Genomic DNA, 22,017 nt, shown 5'->3' on the forward strand with positions numbered 1-22,017 from the left:
GCTCTATAAACTGAAATATATTTTGTATCTGTCAATGGTTTTGTTTTGCATTTAAATTAAATTTTTGTATCAAAGAGGGAAGATGTTGCTGTGGTTCAAGACTTCATCTAGTTTCACAAATCTTGCTTTTCAGCTCATTCGTTGAGTGACAATGGAACTACTCGGGAGATAGATTTGTGTCTTAGTGTCTCTATATTGATACCTGTAAAACAAAGGTTGTAAACAAAGCTTCACGATATCACAAATAGGGAGAGGGAAGAAAAGAACCAAGGACCATGAAATCTTCAGAGGCAAAAGGAGATGGACTCAGTAAAAAAACCCACAGGCGGTGTTGTATCTGTAAAACACTTATTCATGACTATGGAAAGGAAATGGGGCATTAAAGTAGGTCTAAATTAAACTGAAGGCACGTTTATGTTGGTAGTGGTCTTTGGCATGACCATACCTTTGTGAATATGAAGCAGTGAAATAATAGCCTTTGTACAGAAATAAACAAAGGGAGGCTATGCATCTGCCAAATGCTTTGTCATGAAGTAGAAGGAATTTTAGTGCTGAAAATCTGCTTGAGACATTAATCAGGGATAGGCAGATTGATAAAGAGTAAAGCATATAAGCAACTACAAGATATGTAGGGGCAAATAGCTTTCTGGGTGGCCAAAATAGAAAAAGTCACAAGGAGAACTTCAGGGTAGAGGATGATCATCTCATACAGTTGTAAATTTCTTCTTTGAACAGTGAAAACATGAGAAACTCAAGTAAGAGAACCAGAGAAAGGATTGTCACCAGTGTGACAGAATACAGAATCCATTGAGCCAAAAGAATTACATGAAGCAAAAAATAAAAGGGAGTGAAATAATTAACTAAAATAAGGAAGGGCTAAAAAGAACATATCTAGAAAATCTAGGACCAGATGAAAAATATAAGGCTTAACAGACAAACCTGTGATATACAATATTATGACATTTTTGCAATCAACATACCAAGAGACTTTTTTCACAAACACTGTAGGAAAACGTCAGAGCCCACCAGAGAAAGCCATTCTTATGATGTCCTTTTACAACTGGGAAAGGATCTAAATTTACAGACCGAAATTCTGGCTCTATTGATCTCTTGTGTGATTTTTGCTATTTGATTCAACTGTTTCCAGAATTTCATCCAACAGGCATATTCTTCTAGGATAGAGAATTCACTTTAACTTCCAGTTTGGTAATAGTATTATCAGTGAGAAGACAACATCACTCTTTGTCTTAAACCAAAGAGAATAGCAAGGATTTGCCTGTAAGCCTGTATTCAGACATCACTAGGAAAGGGCTGTTGGGATCATCTCCTCTTTAAGGCTGCAGTGAGGCCAATCTAGTAGCCTGGTTATTACTACAGAGCCAAATGAACCACCTGAAAGAAGTATTTCATGCTGCCAGGTCATTATTTCAAAAAGAAAAGCTGTTTTTTTTTTTCTCTTTAGAGCAATAACTGACACACATGAAATGAGGTAGTCAAGTTTTATAGGGAGGATTCATACATTTTATTACACCAGTTGGTATATTTCTGAATAGCAGAAAAGCCATGACATCCTTGGAACTTTATTTGGGAGAAACAAAGATTTAAACACAAACAGCCTTTGTTGGTTTTGCTTTCTTTCCCCAGCTATATCACTTAGCCCAATCTAATTTCTCTTGTTCTTCAAACATTGCCTGCTTATATCCTTATATTATGAAAGCTAGAATAACTCTGCAAAAATATGTGGCATGTGTGTATCCTTCCATATTTTGCTACCACTGTATACAGTTTTATTCAGCTTGATAATGACCAAAACGCTCCCCTCCTTCCCAATTTTCCACATCAGTGATCTCCAGAGATGCATTTTGGAATTCTATGCTCCTGGCATTGTAGCATCTAAACTAAAAGTCTTATCCCTAATGTTTCACAAGAAAATGGATGAAGTGACATAGTGAGTGATTGAGGATGACTGAGGAGGAACTCATAAGTAGGAACTAACTTTCTAATTCCTGCCAGGTAGAATTTGGATTATGCCTTGCTGCCTGGGGATTTCTGTACCTTCAGACAAATGTCTAACTTCACTCTGATTCCCACTGATCATTTTAGACCTTCAGATTGTTTTGTGACAATGAGCTCCACATGCAACTTACTCTATCTAAAAATCACTTTTTATCAGTTTTGATCTTATTGCCTTTCTTTGTCATTTAAGTCTTTCATTCTTGCATTATGAAAGTAGAAAGTGGAGCACCTGACAATCATTTTTCTACCCATGGTTTTGTATATTTTTTCTCCTAAACATAATGCGTTCTTTTTGCTGTCTCTTCCTAAAGGAGTCTTTCAACTTTTAGTTCATCTTTCCTAAAAGCTTTCTCTTTCTGATTGTTGTTGGCAAGGTGAAGATCAGAACTCTTTTCTATACTCTAGACCAGAGTTATATGGTCAGAAAAATTACATTTTTCTTTGCCTGCGTTGTGTTTTGACTACAGCAGTGCTCAGCAGATCTTACTACTGGGTTTTCCATATGGGTTTTTTGGTTCTGTTCCTGTCTTTTCCCCCCACAATAAATTCAGACTTTTTGTCACCAAGCACACTTGGATTTGTTAGTATTGAACTTTTCCTTCTCCTGTGCCCTATCTTCATCCAGTTCTGTTAGTTCTCCTTGAAATATTTTATCTACTGATTCTTCTGAATAGGTTTGTGCATCTTTAAGGCTTTTTCCTTCACTTTTCATCTACTTTTCCTACATCTTTGCTAAAGTATGACCCAGTGGTCCCTGTGTTAACCTATTATTAGGCTTTAACTTTTATTAACCTTTTTGAATATTTAGCCTTAAAATTTCTTTTTATTGGTTTGCTTTGAATGGCAACAAAATTTTACTTCCCTCTCACTCCTTTCTGACTTCATTTAACTGATAAAAGCACACATTCCATACACACCTCCATGGGACCTACCAAATGTAGTATATGTAATCTTCTTGAATGACTTGGAGAACAGTAACTTTAGGAAGCCTCTGAGAAAGGAGCCTTGAGGAATTACATACCAGTCAGCCTTGCCTTTGGTCTGGAATAGCCATGGAGCATATATTCTTTGAATCCATTTCCACACACATGAGTTTCTTCTGTCATAGTATAATTGTGTTTTTCTACAATGACAGCCTGGAATTTTTGTCAGTCTTTCTAACACTGACCTTGCTTTACTCTGTGCATAGAGGTGAATATACCTTAACATTCCACCCATTTAAGTTTTTAAATCTGAGGTTATGTTAGCTTCTTTTCAGCTGAACAGAACTCCTTGATCCTCAGCAGACTCTGATTTATGGTCTCCTAGTCTAAAAAGTATGATCTTACCTTCCTACATCTGGATGTATAATTTTATCATTGACCATTTAAATGTTCTTTCAGTAGGTTAGAAGTGAGATCACTCTGTCCTGATATCATTATTTATCACACTATGAATGTTTGCATTAACCATGAATTAATCATAAAAGGTTTTCCTTGCAATCACCAACGAAAAGGATTAATACTCTTAGACCTGATTTCTCAGATCCTTGTAAGGTGATTTTCTTTGAAACAACTCTCTAAAGAGTAGTTAGTCTGTTCTGTAGTCACTGCAAAAGTGTTTTATTGCCATAGTATAGCTCCATACATTTTTCAAAAGAAAGCATCATGTCATATTAAATCAAATATCCGTAAAAGACTGGTACAGCTGCTCTTTCAAATTTATCAGTCCTTCGGGGAACTTTGGCCAGAGTGTAAAGCTGACATTGTCTATAGGGATGGAAAAATCACAGTACTTCTTATCAGAGTAATGACATTTTATAGAACTTTGAAAAAAACCCAGTTTAATTATTTCCTTCCAGCCTGCTGTGATTATGCAAGACTCAAACTGAGAAATCAGCTGTTACAATTATTTAGCATCATAAGCTGAGACTCAGGCTCTGTGAGGACTATGCAATGCCTCCTTTTGGGGGCATCCTTTGGTCCTTGCTGTTAAGACTGGGGACTTGACTGAAGCACATTGTGCTTCCTTCTGCAATGGGCAGCTGGGTTTTCCTTCCCATTAAAAGAGTGACAGGACAGCAGTAGGAGAGGGAATACAATCCAAAGTCTCAAATGATGTAGAATCAGGATTACTGGGCACTGGAATGCTGCAAGCTTACTTGGCTGCCAGGCTGACCAGCTCAGTGATGATATTCCAGGTAAACTATCACTATTTTCATCCTGGGAATCAATCCTAAAGACACTTCCTCTCACCTCCAATCAGTACCTCTCACATACATCTCATCCAGTTTGGGAACACAACCCAAAGAGTGAGGATGAGTGGTGACTCCAAGCACAGGTGAGTATTTTCTGCCTGTGTTTGTTTCATTGCCTGACACATCAGGGAGCATTTTCAAGATTAGGTTCTCAAGCCCTACTGCTTTGCCTTTGACTTCACATCTCAGTAATGAGTAGTTCCACAGTGGCCATAATGTGTCATACATTGATAATAACAGCACATATATCATTAGACTTCCTACTTACAGTATTTGTCATAACCCTTAAATAATATTTTTCCACAAATAAATAGAACCCAGGGCTAGATAATTTCAGGCTTTTATATCAGAAGAGCACAAAAAGCTATAGTTCTTTCAGTACTTGGGGTTTTTTTCCCTGAGTTCTCTTTTAATATTTTGAGAGTTAAAACATTAATATAAAACAGTAACATGGCTGTCAGTTAATTTTTAATGTGTTTTAGTGGAGAGAGGTAGAAATGCATCACTGAATAAAAAGAATTTATTTGAAGTATTTTAGGCCTAAGATGAACACACAACACCCCATTGCACCCCATTTTTATGGTACATAAAAAATGCAGAACTATTAAAGAGAAGAAGAGATATGAAAAAGGTCTGCTAGATAGGGTATTTTGGGAAATACAGATGACAGTTGGAAAAGATTTTAATGGTGCACCTATCATCTGTGAAGGCAATGGATGACAATGGAAACCAAGATAATAAAAAGGTAGATTTATTTCTCACAGTAACAAGTTCTGCTCCACTTCTACTGAAGTTAATAGTTTACAGTTAATCCAGACACGGTAATTTAACTGCAAAACGGCATTACAGGGGTTTGAGTGCTGTACTTGACATAGAAATGTAAGATATTTTTAACTCTGAGCTATAAGAGGAAAGTGCAAATATAGAAAGTCTGCAACTGAACTAAGTCTGAACCACAACAGCTTTGCAGGCTGCAAGTCCTGCCAGTTCTGGCTGGCAGAAAAGGCACTGAATGCTGGAAGACTCAGGACCAGCCTGAGACAAGACAGTTAAATTTGCCATGGCATGCTGCTTTCTATGTAGATCAAAGTTTTCAGGGGTTGACAGTGCATTGAAATTATAGATGGACCTAACTTTATTCATTACTAGGAATAGGTTGCCCAGGGATGTTGGGGAGTTACCATCCCTGGAGGTGTTCTAGAGGTATGGGGGTGTGGTACTGGGTGATGTGGTTTACTGGTCTAGGGGCTACAGGGGCAGAGACGGGTTAATGGTTGCACTGGATGATCTTAAAGGCCTCTTCCAACTTTGATGATTCCATGGTTTTATTATTCTATTTTATTTTTGTTACAACTAGCTCAATTGGAATTACATAAATACAAAATAATTTCTTCAAGAGAAATTTAGATGGCACACAGAGGGGTTAATATGTTCGTAGATTTAGATGCCCTTTAAAAGACCAAGGAAGACAGCATAGCAGATATATTTTTGCACATTCAACACCTTTCTTGGAAAATCCTTTTATACTTGATGCCCAAGAAATTTCCCTAGAAAACACATTAGTGCCATTACTAAGGCTCACAGAGATTATGCCCTAATCTGGAAGAAAAATAATGAGGTAATGTGATAATAGGGTGTAAGTAACTTTGGGAATAACCAATCTTACTGGTCTGGAGCTAAAAACAATCAACTACAATACAGAAATTTTCCTTTCAACAAATTGAAGCAATTGAGAAGCTCATAATTCCCTAGTTACCCTAGAGGGACATATCCATGCTTTTGAAAAATTCTGTTATGACTAGGAGGTTCATAAGACATACTAAGCGTGAAAAAATAAAAAGGTATTATTGACACAATTCAGTGTCAATCTACCTGCTCTGATAAAAAAAGGAAGGTGTACATACCTTTGTGGAAACAGGTAATTCTTTTGGTGAATATGTGTCTAATTTAGTTGACCTGGGAATGACATATGCAAAACTACCCGCCAAAAAGGACTGCTCACTTTAAATAATTTCAGGAAACTGAGGAATGAAATAAACACATGTTCATGTCTTGAAGTATTAAGGCAGTAAGCACAAGACTCAGTCATCCCTCAGTGCCTCCAGAGGGACTCAAGCAGTGCTATACCTTTACCTTGCTGGCCAGACTGCACACGATGTTCATAGACTATCCTGAGTTGGAAGGGACCCATCAAGGTCATTGAATCCAACTCCTGGTCCTGCACAGGACACCCCAAAGTTCACATCATGTGCCTGAGAGCATTATCCAAACGCTCCTTGAGCTCTGATGGACTTGGTGCTGTGACCACTTTCATGCTGACCCTCTTTCAATTCTTAGTTATTTTCTTTCAGAAATAAAGATTATATGATATTCTAACACTCACCATAATTTAATTATCTATTTAATTATCCATTCCAGGAAAAGATCCCGTGTTTTCAGTTGCAGGCTACATCTTAAAAGTTTTTAACAAAAACCAAAGGAAGGCATAAACACTTCAGAATAGCAAAAACAGAAACACTCCTAAATATCATAGATTTGATAAGTACTACAGGGGGATAGGACAAATTTCCAGTATACATTAGAATAAGGATTCCTCATTTTTCTAAGAATGTTTTTGAAACACATCCATTTTATGAGAGGATCTTGAAGCACTAATCAAACTGACTAAGTGTTATTTTTATTTTGCAGCTGGAGAAACTGAGGAACTGCCAAATTCGACCCTTACCCAAAGTTACACAATAAACCAGTGGACGCAACTGTGAGGAAAGCCAGTCTTATTTCCTATAAATATGTATCTAAATTTACCTACATTTTGCCACAGTGTTTATCTGGAAAATAATTGTTTGCACAAGAAGTAACAATCAGCACTGGAGCAGCTGTGGTATTAACAATTGTTCCACAGAAAGTAAGGATTTGAAAGACACTTGTTAGCGATTTCTTCCTGACAAATCACAGCAGTGCACATTCACCTTCATAAAATTCCATTATGGCTTAGAGGACACATACTAATATTTATTATAGCTATTAAGCTTCATAATTTTGAGAAATGTAAAAATCAAGCTATTGATCTGTGGCACTAAAATAACTGAGTTACTAGAAGAGCTACCTCTTGTTTTTCTTCTGATGATAGAAGTTCATTAAGAGTGGAAAATACTTAATCCCTGGTTGTCATGATGTTTAGCTAATTATTGTGTTATTAAATAGTGACTCAGCCAGAAGGGTTCATTTGTTTCTTCCTTCTCAACTGGAAGAGCTTGAAAGCTTATGCAATGGGAAAGTAAAAGCTGAAACTTTCTTCTCAACATCCCACTCTTTGTTACTCACATTTCCCAACATGGGCGAGAGATGTATTTCCTTCAAGGAAGGAAGGAACATTTAAGATGCGAATGAATACAAGAAAAGCAGGAAACCAACCACAGCTGTCATTACACAATTTATAGAGCTGCAACACTGCTGGGGTAATATCAGTCAGAGAAGCAATCACCTGTAAAAGGAATTCCTGCAGACCTGAGCTCAGAAATGAGCCATTAGCTATGTTAGTACCATTTGTTCGGAAGGCCTGGTCGTTGAAGGACAAAGCCTCTTTCATTCCTAGGTTGCTTCCTGCAATATTAGTTTCTACACTCCAAAATGATTATGAGCAAGATACAAAAAAGCTGCCAGTAGCTTGTGAGTGGAACAGTCTTACTTCTTTCTGCCCTTGCCTATTTCCAACATAAATAAACAGATAAATAATAATTTACCAGCAACTTCCCTCCTGCTGTAGGGAAATGTTCCATGTTTGGTTGGAATAATTAACAGGCTTTTTGTTATTTTCTACCACCATATGCTGCTTTTCTGTTCTGTATTTGCAACTCCTCAGACCAGCTCCCAGTTTTGCAGCACTGGGAGTTGAATGGCAGATTGGTTGTGGAAGGTGTGTAGAGAAGGGGGAAGGGGGGAAAGGGGGGGCTTATGTATTTACACCTTAACACTGGAAGGAGAACTTGGGGCTGCAAAGGTCTGCTTTTGTAGCTGTCAATGAAGCAAAAAGCCATTTACTTTTAACTGGGGACTGAGAGGCCCAACAAAAGAGCCAAACTAATTTTGTTTTAATTATTTATTGTGTTCCAATTCTCATGACTGATTCTGTTTTAATTGTATTTTTAATTAACTGCATTGATTGCAATGGACTGTACACTTCCCTCATGTAACTGCTGACTGGTTTAGCTTCCATTTTGCTTTACTACATCAAAAAAGGAAGCAAGAGAAGACAGGTTTATCCAGAGAAAATGGTCTTTTCTGCATTTTACTGGTGAATATGGGCACTTATGAAGCTAATTTTAGGAGGCTTTTGTTGGCAATTTGTTACTCTATGTAAATTTGTTAGCAATTTGTTACTCCATAAGTAACTCTGGTTTTGCATGGGTTGCAATATGGTGGTTCTGTTTCTTCCTTATGATAACTTGGCAGTATTTTATCTTCTACTGCTGCCCAGGGATCAGCTGGGTGGGAGTGGCAGGAAGCCAGTGCCTGGTACAACACAGCCTCCATCTCTGCTCTGCTGGAATCCCATTGTGGGGCTGGGGACTCCCCTGGGGTCTGCCGAGGGCACCAGGGGCAGCCCCAGCCCCACGCCCAGGGTACCCTCCTGTGTCATGAAGTTCTGCTTATGGCCCTGACTGCTCACTATTTCTGCTTCTCTGAATCCTGCTGACTTACCAGCACTCCTGGTTTTCCCCTTGCAAGACTATGAATCAGCTCAGAGTCTCCAGAAATAGGACGTGTCTGGTGCTTTCTGTGCGCTCGCAGCACCGTGCAGCATCGCAGGCAGAGCGAAGGTCTGACTGGCTGCTGGAGAAATAAGTGGTTGTGAACCAGATTTTGAATCCTCAATAGCTGCTCATTTTAGCCGTGTTCACAAAGCGGGTTTTTGTCACTACAGTTATCCAGGGAATAGCTGCTCTTTGCGGGAAATGTCTCTTCATTTTTAAGACAACAATTGTAGCTGTGTGAACAGGCCTAGTATTTATTCCTCATTCTCTTTTGTTTAAAATGCTCTCTCTATCCAAGCAGCGAACAGGGGGCTGAGACTGCCATATCCCTGATCATTCTTGCCCAACTGTCATCAAACATTAATGCAACCAGCCCATAAGCTCGACAGATACAGATGTGATTTGAATAATTTTAGTTTATCTTTGCAGGTATTGAATTTACTGTCAGAAATTGAGAGCTGTTGGCCCACAGTGTCACAACAGAAGGCCCTGCAGACTACAGTCTAGGAGCTAGTTGTTCAGCAATGGGAGCTCCAACACTGTTGTATCCGGCTCCCTCGGGTTTTTTCAACATTAAGTTCTGAACAAGGTTTGGAATTCCCTTTTGGTAGTGAAAAAGGAAAGGGAGTTGGATGTAGACAGTGCTGATTTGAGGCATGGAGACAACAGTGGGATCTTTAAACAATTTCTGTCCATTCTAGGTACTGAGTAAGTGTGACACAGAATTAAAGCACTTGAAGGCTTTTCAACTAAGAGTGATTTTCAACACAGGAAAGGTTTCTTTAAACTTGCTAAGTACCTGCTTACTTTTGCGAAATTAGCATTTTTTGAAATTCCAAAAGCATCCTCTCAAGAGTATTACACAGGGGCATAGACACACTACTGTAGTGTCCAGCTCAAATAAAGGAGAATTGCATGTTTTATTTGCTCTCTGTAGTTGGAAAGAAATGGTATCTCAAAACAAATGCATTTGCTTGCTAATAGCAAATAGTTTTGGCACCCCTGAGACCCTGGTCACAACTAAGTATTATGAATTACCCTCTCAATAAGGTTTTCCAATCAGTTTTTCCTCTACCTTTTAATATATCCCCCCTTATCTTACCAGCTTAATTTTGAGAATATCAAGGAGACTGTTTTAAAGCCAAGATTTATGGCATCTACTGCTTCTTCCTTATCCACAAGATGTGTTTTTCTGTCACCTAAACCTCCTGGTACTGAAGAGTTTCTGAGAAGGTCAAATCTAAGCTGCTTTGCAAAGAGGAAGTTGTTGAAACACATGCCTGAGCTAGTCTGTGAAAATACTTTTTTTTTTAGTTTTATGAAAAAATATATATTTTATAAACATAAAATAGGTTCCCAAATGACGTCCTGCTTCTTCTTATCTGATCTGAGGTAAAAAACAACAGTTCCTGATGTTATGAGATGTGAGTCATGCTGTTGGGGCAGGTAGACTTAATTTCTGAGACATACATTTAGTATAAAAGCTTTCAAACCATCCCATAATTCATGAAAATGTCTGTTCTTTAAATACATTTGGCTCAAAGTTTTAATTCTACAGTTTCTGATGGGAGAATAAAACCAACCTGTAGGACCACCAAGCCTACTTAAAAAACAGAGTAATGCAAATGCAGCTTTGGCAGAGCACTGTAATACTGATTCCCTCTTTTCTGTCCCCAAAATGCTTGCTGTGGTGGGTTCATATTAATAAGTAAACTTTTATTTTACTCCAGTTGGATGTTAGAAAACAATGGGAATGTGGGAGCAACGTTACATTTATGTTTCTATTAATTGCATGCAGTACATCACTGAGCAGAATTTTAGTAGAGATGAAAACCTTAGAATGAGTGGGGAAAAATATCAGTCCCTCACAACTGAAAAATAAATCAGAGCAACCTCTGGCTCTGGGCAGTGCCTTGCACTTGAATCTTTTCTCAGTAGAGTTCAGAGATTTTCACTATGTGGACTGGGTTAAATAGTTACGTTAGGTATTGCATATGGCTGTGTGAGAGGGTCACTGCATACCGAGGTCTTTGCTTTTCTGGTGTACTACAGCCATGCTATGCCAGGGCAAGACCCACATTTTGTAAACATGACAAACACAGGCTGCTGGCTGAATAAAGAAATGAAAAATGAGCTCAAGCACCTTTAAAATCTTTGTCATAAATAACACTTGCAGACCAAACCTGGACTAGAAAAGAGAAATCTGTTAGTCTTTTCTACCTCTTGCTCTTTCACCTTTCCTTGCCTGGCTTGCAGTTTTCAGACATCTCTGCTGATGGTAATTGTTCTAAGCCTATTGTAACTTCCATTACTCTGAAAGTACCATTTCTTTCCAAAGGCATCCAGAGATAAAGAGTACAATTGAGGAGTCTTTTTCAAACTCAAAGGAAGGGGAACTCAAAGGAAGCGGAAAAGTCATGTTAACAAAAATCACTGGGAAAGGAACACTAAATATTTCTGACAGCCAGTTTTGCTTTCCTGTGGCACGTGCCAAAAGATACTGAAATCAATGTGAACTGCATGTGCTCAGGATTTTTCTCCTCATGAGTAGCTGCCCCTCTGAAGGCAAATAGTAGATTTGGCTGGAAAATTATTTTGTTTTCAAGTTGGAGCTCTGAATCCTGGGCAAAAACTCACCATTTTAATATTGGGGTTTTTTCCTTTATACAAATATCTCCCTCCTGACTCACTTGCTGCTCTCCTCTCTAAAAAAGAAAGGGTGGGAGGGCAGACAAGGGAGGAAAACTGAATTAAAAACCCTAACTTCAAAAATTCATGCTTTATGGTGAAATACTTAATTTCATTGGAAACACATCCTTGTTATTGGGAAACAGCTCAGACTGTCTATTTTAGCCTGTCTTGAATAAATAGCTTATTCTTTTGAGTACTGCCTTATAGATGTCTATGCTCTGTGAAGAAGATTTTGATCTAATTTGTATTTGATGAGCTGGGAAGCTGTAAATGACCATATGCGTCATCTTGGGAACATTGTAGCTTTATGCAGTGTTCGACGAGACGAAGGATCCATTAGTGACCCAACGGAGGTGTTTTAGAGCAGGCAAGGAGAACTCTCTAAACACCATCTGCTCCTACTGTTGCTTGTAAAACGATGTCACATCTGCTGCTCTAAAAACATTATGCTGATCTCTCCTACAGCACACGGCTGCTGCCCTCCTCTAAGCACTGGAAAAAGGAGTCAATGCCACAGTACTGGGACAAGAGGCGTTAACTATAGATGAAATTGCACGTGGCCTGCTTGGCTTTCCATGTCTTGTGACCAAACCAGAAATGTCACCCAAAAAAAAAAAAAAAAAAAATTAAGGAGGGGATTCAGCACTCTACATTTAACTGGTGAAGCTGGGTAAATACTTCAGCTGTAAGTCTTTGCTGAGCTGCATCTTGCCCCAGCTTGGCTGCTGCTGGTACAACTAATACCGCTGTATGTATCAAGCTTAACATGGCTAAGTCCTCTCAGAGATTGAGAAGATATTTGAGATAGCTTGATTGGTGGAAAATGAGATTTTTCTTTGATTTCAGACAGAATGAGCTCAGAAAGTACTACCATTTCCTTTGGCCATCAGATTTTATGGCTTGGAGTATTTGGCTGCCTAACACCTATGAGGTGTTATAAAGCTAATTTACCTACCCTGGAAGCTCCAAGTATACACAGTGGAGTACATTTGCAATACCCAGAGTGATTATTTCATAAGAGTGGTGTACAGGAAAACAGTGTTGGTGTCAGAAGAAAGAGGTTATAATGATGCAATAGAAATCCTTGGAAGTACGAAGGAACTGCAGCCCCAGATGATTAAAGATTTAGTACTTGGCTTTGCACACCCAAATGCAATTGTTATGACCCGAGATTCTTATACAGTACTGCCAGACACAGAGACTGTTTTCAGGAATCTCCAGATGAAGGAAAAATAACAGAGTGAAGTTGTTATGGTGTATGTTGCTTGCAGTTCATTGTCTATGCTCACTTCACATAATAATGAGTTTAAACTAGTAAATCTTAAAATTTTTGTGTTTGCCTGGTATCTCTGAATGGTGAAAAGAAGTGAACACCATCTTCTGTCAATCAAGTTTAAGGTAAGGAATTAAACAATCTATTTTAGTACTCATTTTGAGAAAAAATTTTAGGCTACTGACAACCTGATGGTCTCCTCCAATTTGGAAAGAAGAGGGGAACAAACTTCTATGCAGTGTCATGTGGAATAATCATGGCAAGAAAGAGGCCAGGATGTCAGGAAAGGTGGCCATGTGGCATTTTCCATTGCTGTATGAGACTCATAAAAGGCCCTAATGGTATACTGTGTTATCTGGATATCCTGCTAAAGAACTGAAGCACCTGAGGTACTTCACTTTCTTACTTTCCTCTGGTAACCTAGAGATGCCACAGCTTCATTATATCAGCTATTGAGGGTAGTTCTACATTGACCTGCCTGTCTACAGAGCAAGAGCAGGAACAGAACAGAAAATAGGACACTGGAAGACTTTTCAGGCCGGTGTTTGGTTGCTGGCTTCATCACTGACCTAGGGAAAGCATCTCACTACCCTTTCCTTCTGGTGCCACCTCTTACTATTTCTCTTTTAGCATATTGCATGCATGAGTCAGTATAACAATATACACTTTCCATTATAATGTATTTGAACCCAAATCTTACTTGTAAACATCACTGTACTGTAAATAGAAATGAGAGATTTGGTATTCATCCAAGAACAAAGCAAATGCCTATTTTTATATCATGGTGACAGGCTGGAAGGGCTAAAAGAGGACTGAAAACCTTCTTGTATAAAAGAGCTTTGACCTAGAGCAACAAAAATCTTGTCTGCTCTTTCAGCAAGATTCTGTTAGTACTCAGGTGCCCTAGAAACTGAGAACCTAGAAACGGCCCTAGAAACTTCCATTTAGAAATGGGAGATTGGTTGCATCTTCTACTGCTGTGGAATTCTACCACAGCCTTTGCATGACAATCTTCCTCTATACTTACAAATTTCACAGATTTCACAGAATATTCTGAGTTGGAAGAGAACCACAAGGATCTTTGAGTTCAGCTCTTAAGAGAATGGCCCATATGGGGATCAAACCCCTTAATGCCTGTGAAGTTCAGGTGTGTGATGCTTTAATTTCTAAAGATGCTTGTGGACCTTCAGAGAGCCATCCCCATGCTCAGGCATTTGTCTTGCAAGAGAACCTGTAATGAGCAGCAGGAAACCTCATGGATAACAAATAGTAAAAGAGTAGAAATTAATAAAATTTTCCTTGTTTGTGTTAATGCCTGTGACACTGTACTTCAGTGTCTACCTACAGGGCTCCTTAAGAATTAAACAGCCTACCTGGATTAGAGGTATACATGAATCTTTGAATCTTCTCATTACCCTAGGTAAATGTCTACTCTGTTTGTTTTCCTCTTTACAATAGTTATTGTAATAATGTTTTCTTGTTAGAGGAATGAAAAGGGGTGTTATTCTAGTTTGTGCTTCATTCATCTGCATTTTATAAGGATGCAAGCCTTTGTAACAGGCAATTGTTCCCTTCTCTCTCAAGGGTTATAGAATTTAAATCCTTTAGGGAATACGTTGCCTGAAATCAGAGTAAGAGTGAATATTTTGTTTTCAAATAGTTTTGCTAAGGCTATGGGAGGGAATTGAATTGCTCATATGGGGTCAAAGTTTGGCCCTTGAGACCAAAACACACAGGAGGGAGCATGACTGAACAGTGACTCTCCAGGTGGCTGAAGAACCAACCTGAGCCAGGTGATGTCTAGGAAATAAGTAATTGACATTGCATCTGTCTTCATTGGTGCAGCCTTGCAGGTCCAGCAAATTATTCTCAGACTTTAAGCTCAGCAAAGTGAAATGCAAGGTCCTGGATCACAGCAATCCCAGGCAGACCAACAAGCTAGGCAGAGAACTGATTGAGAGCAGCCCTGAAGAGAAAGACTTGGGGGTGATGGTTGATGAAAAACTCAGTATGAGCTGGCAAAGTGTTCTCACAGCCCAGAAAAACAACTGTGTCCTGGGTTGCATCCAAAGGAGTGTGGGCAGCAGGTCAAGGGAGGGGATTCTGTCCCTCTATTCTGCCTTGTAAAACCCCACCTGGAGTGCTGCATCCAGTTCTGGTGTGCCCATCAGAAGAACATGGAAATGTTGGAGTAAGTCCAGAGAAGATGAAAAAAGGCCTGGAGCACCTTTCTCTACAAAGACAGGCTGAGGAAGTTGGAGCTGTTCAGCCTGGAGAAGAGAAGGTTGCATGGAGAATTGACAGCAACCTTACAGTAGGGCTACAGGAAAGGGGCTACAGGAAAGCTGGAGAGGGACTTGTTGTGAACTGCAGTGATAGGACAAGGAATACAGGGTACAAACTAAAAGAGAGGAAATTTAGGTTAGATATTAGGAAAAACTTCTTCACTGTGAGGGTGGTGGGGCACTGGAACAGGTTGCCCAGGTGGGTTATTGATGCCCCAACCCTGGCAGTGTTCAAGGCCAGGTTGGGTAAGGTCTTGAGCAATGTGGTTTAGTGGAAGGTGTCCCTGCCCATGGCAGGGGAGATTGGGATGAGATGGCCTTTAAGGTCCCTCCTACTCCTTAACATTCCTAGCTCAGCTGGTCAGAGCCTGGTGCTAATAATGCCAAGGTTGCAGGTTTGATCCCTGTGTGGGCCTTCGTTTAAGAGCCTGGACTTGATAATCCTTGTGTGTCCCTTCAAACTCAGAATATTCTGTGATCCAAATATATAGGGGTGTCTAGGGAATGATTATGACGATTATGAGGAATCTATGGCTCCATAAGCATGGTAAGTTCCTGTGGAGCATGGCAAAGTTTCTACCTCTCACCACCTGCATTATTCAGTCATAGTTTACAGTATCTGAAGTCTTAACTTCCAAATTGTAGAAGTGACACTATCCCAAGCTTGTTTTTTAAGACAGCCTTTGCAGCTCAGTAAGTCATTTGTATTGATCAGGCTTGCCCATAGTTATTTTGCGTGATAATGACACGGTCTTAGTTAAGAAATGCACAATTCCTTAGGATATGTATACATATAGTTGCAATGGTGAGGTCAAAAATTTTTTCTAAGACCTCTTGCACACAGAAATAGTTTAATGTAAGATGGAAAGATACAGCTCTTTGAAGAAAGATATTGACTGCCTGTGATCAAGAAGAGTCAATGTCTAATATGTTATATGGTTCCTGGTGCAGGTAAAAGTAGGTATGTAAAGATGAGACCTAGCTGGTCTCATGATGAGACCTCATTCATGTATTACTAAAGTTAACTGAAATGCAATTTTCAGGTTGATTCAAACCCTAAGGTGCTGCAGACTTAGTCAGGTCTGAAGTCAGTCTGAAGATCCTCTATGATCATTCAAGAATTAAATTTTTACCTGTATTTTCTTCCTGGAAGAGTAGTGGTGTATAAAGCTTTCCTGAAGGCATTGGTTACTTGGAACAAATGTATTTGAGATAAAATATATATTAAAAGACACAGGCTAATCTCCTTTCATACCTGGCTTTCTTTGAAACATACCCTGGGTCTAAGAAAAAAGTATGTATTGTTTGGATCCCTCCACATTTCTCTCTGTATTGATCTGTCCTTTGACAGACTCTGACAAGCATGTCTTTCCAGTTCTTAGAAACCTTCCATTGTGTACAACCCTTTTCATATATTTCCTGCATTTTTTCAGCCCACTGAACTGGTCATATCATTTCAGTCTGGAAGTATGACACAGTCTCGAGTTGCCCACCCTCCACTACATTGGTGTGGATTCAGAGGTTTGCTTTCATTTAGTTATAGCATTTGTCTTTCCTGCTTGTTTGTCCAGTGACTTCAAATTTAGATCAATACATAGAAAAGAAAAATTATTTCATCCTGCTGGCCAGGTTACTAAAATATTTAGACCACAGTCATTGTATTTTGGAATTGCTTTCTACCTATCCCAATTCCCTTTAACTTCAGTCAAGAAATAAAGCATCCTTTTTTTTTATTCTGCTAGCTGTCCAGAAATTCCTCTGCATAAATCTACAGTGATGGTTGTTTTTTTTGTTTCATTTCAGCAGCAGCTGAACCAATAAATAGTTGCTGCAGAAATTGAACATTTTGACCAGTTCTCAGAAGTCTAAAAGTTGAAAATCACTTTAGTGGGTCTGGATCCAATCAACTATTGTACAGAGGTAGTTGTGGACACCTCAGGGGTCTTCAGAAAACATAATAGACAGGAGGCAATGTCACAGCATTCATCTTCTGAGTCACATATTTTTTTATGAGGTGGAGCTTTTTTAACCTCAAACTTTCAGGTGTGTTCTTTCATGCTCTTTAGGATGTGTGTTATTATACCTCTGCTATCCAGTTTTGATATTTAAGCCAATGTAATCTTATAATTTCTTTCTCTCAAAGGTTATCTTCTGCACACAAATAATAACTTGGCAACTAAAACATGAAACAGTTTTAGGCAATGTTCTATATGTGTATTCAAATGAACATTACATAAACAAGAACTTTTAAAACATCTTTACAATAATGACACCCGAGACTGTACAGTTATCCTTTTGCTCCTTGCTAGGCATGCTTCAGGTGAGGACTGGCACTAAGTAAATTGCATTGAAGTCAAAGCTTCTGCATCTGTGAATGCAAAGACATGAATCTGTGGATGTGGCTGAACATGTTTTGCTCTTGTATTTAGCCCTGCCACTCCTTTCTTTTCTCATGCTGAGCACTGCAGTCTGAGGCATTGTTTGTTGCAGCAGAATGTTGGGTAACTACTGTGTTTAATTTAAATGACTAGGCTTAGAGCAGACTGATGCTTAAACTAGAGTAGACTGATGCCTACACTGTCTGTGTGGAATTACAGAGCACTCGGCAGTGTTCAGTCAGTGAGTACTCGATCAGTTGGGAGTTTCAATCTGTACGTATAATCAAGACCACTGGCAAAGATGCTCTGACAGATGCTTAATTAAAATTTGAAAAAAACATATCCTGCCATGGGCTCAGACTGCAGCCTCCTCACCCCTTTGCAGGACAGCTCTCATTGTGGAGCTGTGACACAACACAGTGTGGAAATTCTCTGTGTTTCATTACCTTTCACCTCTTCTCCCTCCAGACATCTTTGATGGGTCACAATTAAAACATCCAAGGACATAAAATCCTAAGCTTGGGTCGCTGAAGCTTGAATGAAATTCTTAAGACTGGGATGTTCTCCTATTTGCTGCAGTACTCTGTGAAATGAAATAACTTTTTGTTTCTTTGTTTTTAAACTTGAATAGAATTTTTAAAGAATAATGCAGTTGTAATAGCTCCCAGTTTAGCAACGCCTGTGTACATGTGTATAGTCTTAAGCAATAGTTTCTGGACCTTTATTGTTTTAGTGGAATTGCAAATACTACTCTGGAGAGATACTAACATAATGTATCAGTTCAAGGTTTGGCAGTTCAGTATTTCAGACCATGCCATGCTAGCAAACAACAATTTCCCTTTGCCCTCTTTCATAAGCATAAATATCTCTTCCTCAACAAAACCAAGAATCTCATATGAAAAGATTAAACACATAAATTTTTTTTACCAGACCATAGAAGAAAGCTTCAGCCCTTTTTAGTTTTTTTTTTTCTTTTTTTTTTTTATTTGCTAAGATTTTGTGGCTGCTTGGGGGTTTTTTAGCACATCAATAAAGAAATTATCAATTGATATGTATTAATTCCAGACACACAAACATTAGCAACACTTTCAGGATGTCAGAGCTCTTAGTAGTACTTAAACACACTAACTGAGCATTCTTGTTTAGTGTAGAGATACCTGAGCAAGTGGTCCATCCCAGAGCTCTCTTCACCCTTTTCTGAAAGTGCCTTGTTCATATCAAGGTGACCTGGTTATACACATGGTTCATTGCAGTGCAGGAATAACTTTCTTGTTTGATATTGTAAGGCCATCTTCTACGACACCAAACTAAAAGGACTAGGGAATTGTATTCTGTTTTTCCTTCCTCCCATACCTTCTACAGCTGGTTTCTTGAGCTATTAAAAATAAACATTCCACATTTGTTCCCACCCTGGAAGAAAGTTTTTTTACATAGTAACAGCCCACCCAGGAAGACAGAAACACTTTTCAAATAGTCACACTAACGAGTAAGTACTTGTCATATACCACCCAAAGAACATATTTGAGAGAGCTCACCATGCTTGTACTTCTAGGAAGAGACGCAGATTTTGTGGCTGGCATTCCTTTGCTTTGAGAAATCATAATTTCTACTGGCAAGCCAGATCTTGTTCTGCACGAGACACCATTATCAAACGACCTGAAAGAGGGACTTGTGTCCAGGGACAACGATTTCTCTAATTTGTGGGCTCCAGCCACGATGCCGTCACTTCTCAGAGTCTCTAAGTCTACTTCTTCATGGGTCTTCCCATCTAGAATGTTTTCTTTCCAGTTTTCAGGAGACTTTCTCTTAATATGAAAATCATCTAAGCTTCTCACACTCGATGGAAAGGTATTTTTCAGTTTAGCAGCTCGGTATGCCCTCAGGCTCATGGGATCAAGCACTCTGAAAGTAACTTCATTAATAAATTGAGAGAATTTGAGTTTAGCTTCTATTTTTTCTTCCACAACAGATAATGAACTTGATGATCCTTGACTCACCAAGCTCAAGTCAGATGTAGAGGAACTGCTTTTCTTGTGAGCCTTCTTCTGCCTCTGGAGCTTTTGGCTTGCATTTCCCACTTCTGCTGGATATAGAGAAGACTGTTCCAGTCCGTGAGTTTTTTCACCCCCTTTCTGGCAGTGCTTTGATCGATGGGGTCGATAGCCTTCATCCTTATTTTTGCTTTTAACAAAGCTTTTAGCTTCTGACCTTGATCTACCCGGTAACTCAAAGCTGTCCTCACTGGAGCTGCAGCGTTTTGAGTAACTGTTCATTGTCAAATCTCCAGAGAGGTTCCTCTCTGCATCAGTTCCTACTTCTGGTGCACATGCAGTGGTGCACGCACCGCATGCTCTTTCTTCATTCACCCTGCCACCCCCCTCTTGCTTGGCTGATCTTCCAGGCACAGCACCCTCTGGCTTAACTGGGGAAATGGAACCTTTCCATTTACTTTAGTGTCTGTATGTCAAATACTGTCAGTAAGAGGGATTCCCATAAATCCTTGTCTAACTTGTAAGACAAAAGGCATGTCTTCAAAGGGCATAACGACGCACCCACCACATTTGTCCCATATGCACTTCAAATTATGCATATATTTCATAATTACATCACAAGCAAACTCTCATAATTTTAATTAACCATACTAATGAACAGAATCTATAGGACATGCAAATTTTCCAGGGTATTGAGTGTTCAGTGGATAAGCATGGGCTTTCATTGACCCAGAGCAACATATGATATATTCCTGTTTGTTGAACTGGAAACCAAACTGCCATGATGTAGATCAATTCTCACTAAGTAAAGTCTAGGGTGGTTCTGTTTCAGGGCTTTTTAAAATCCAATAGTAGAGAAGGTCATGCTATATTGTCCTAATGCTACTAGTGTTTGCTGTTCTATTAAAAAACTTAGTGACAAATCTGCTAGATCCAGAAAAGCAAACAAAGCGTGATTCTCACTTCCTACCTGCTTGTTTTTGTCATAATTTTAATTCTAAAATAATTTTAAAAGGTTAGGTTCCAAAACAAGGTACAATATTTCAACATTGTCAATGACATTGGAGTAGTAAAGAAAAGTTCTTTGAGTACCTTGTATGTGAAGTTCTCATTATTTACTGTCTTTATAGACAGGCAAGTCTGAACTCTGAAGTGAAGAGTTTCTATTTTTGGTTCGTACATGCAGGAACCTAAGGACTAGTTTAAGTGAGATTAAAGACTGTAGTCTGACTTTATAATCAGCGTGGATATTTGTAGTGCCCCAATGATGTGTTGCCACAGGAAATGACCAGAGAAAGGACTGATAAATTTGAAAGGCTGGAGTTTTTTTGGTTTTTGCATCTCCTTACTTTAGCATAAGGGTGAAAGCAAGTGATTTTCCCCTTTTTGTGTGGTGAGATTCAGACTCTGCTTACATCACTGTAAAATGCAGCAAGCAGAGAAAGAGACTGACAAAGAGAAAACTGAGTGACCTCCCTTAAAGATAAGAGCACATTTAAAAATGTAATGCATAGCTGACAGGTCAACAGCGTCTTGAGCTGAAATGTACTTCCATGTGCTTTTGAAGCAGACATTTAGGTCCCTCATTATAAGGCACTTTACTTACTGCCTAGAATTTATTGTCTCCACGTTGGTAATTCCAACACTCATTTAAATCATAGTTCATAAAAGCTGCTGAAGTGTTGCAAATCTCTCAAATTAACATAGTAAGTACATTAATTTCGCAAATAACAGGGGGACATGAAGATCCTTTTAACACATCAGAAATCAATTGCTTTTACTGGAATTACTTTTTGAAATGCTTCCATATTTTCTATGGGACTGTGCCATTCCATTGCATCCTACAAACATTATCCTGATCACAGAGATAATGGGGATTAAAATGCATAAATCTCGTTCACACTGTCTTGTTTTAGATTAATTTATGCCTCTCTCACTTGAATGTGAATGCTAGCAGTTTAAAGGGCTGGCAAATGCTTTCAATTGTCAACACAAAGATTTTCATGACATTTTCAATGCAGTCAGGGAACAATACAGCACTACTCTCTTCTTGTAAAGACAGAATTTAGGGATTTTTTAGTATGTCCAATACAGACTTCTACAAACTTAATGTTATTCTTGAAGCACACAGGATTCTGAATTGCATAGAGTCTATGCTAATCTATCCTAGGTCTTTTGCCTTCCAGATCCATTAGAGCTTGGCAAAGGGTGAGTTCTGCAGTTTTAATGGACTTCATTAATAATGCCTGTTTCAGAAATAGAGCAAGCCTCATTGTTGATCCAGAACCTGTAATGACTTGTACATATTTGGAGAAGAGCTTTTTTATTCATGAGAGATTGGGCTCCTTTGTATATGAATAAAGCTATGTTAACTACAAGCATAAATTCAGCTA

General features: G+C 38.9%; 1 protein-coding gene across 1 annotated transcript in view; it reads right to left on the minus strand.

Moving 5' to 3' along the window:
• BEGAIN (brain enriched guanylate kinase associated) overlaps positions 1-19,906 on the minus strand; it is a 148,709-nt gene extending 128,803 nt beyond the window's left edge. The window contains exon 1 of the mRNA XM_069018273.1: positions 19,169-19,906. Within this exon, the coding sequence (XP_068874374.1) occupies positions 19,169-19,906 (738 nt within the window). The remainder of the gene's footprint in view (positions 1-19,168) is intronic.
• Positions 19,907-22,017: the final 2,111 nt, after the last annotated feature.

This window comes from Aphelocoma coerulescens, chromosome 5, assembly GCF_041296385.1.
Source record: "Aphelocoma coerulescens isolate FSJ_1873_10779 chromosome 5, UR_Acoe_1.0, whole genome shotgun sequence".
Taxonomy (NCBI): domain Eukaryota; kingdom Metazoa; phylum Chordata; class Aves; order Passeriformes; family Corvidae; genus Aphelocoma; species Aphelocoma coerulescens.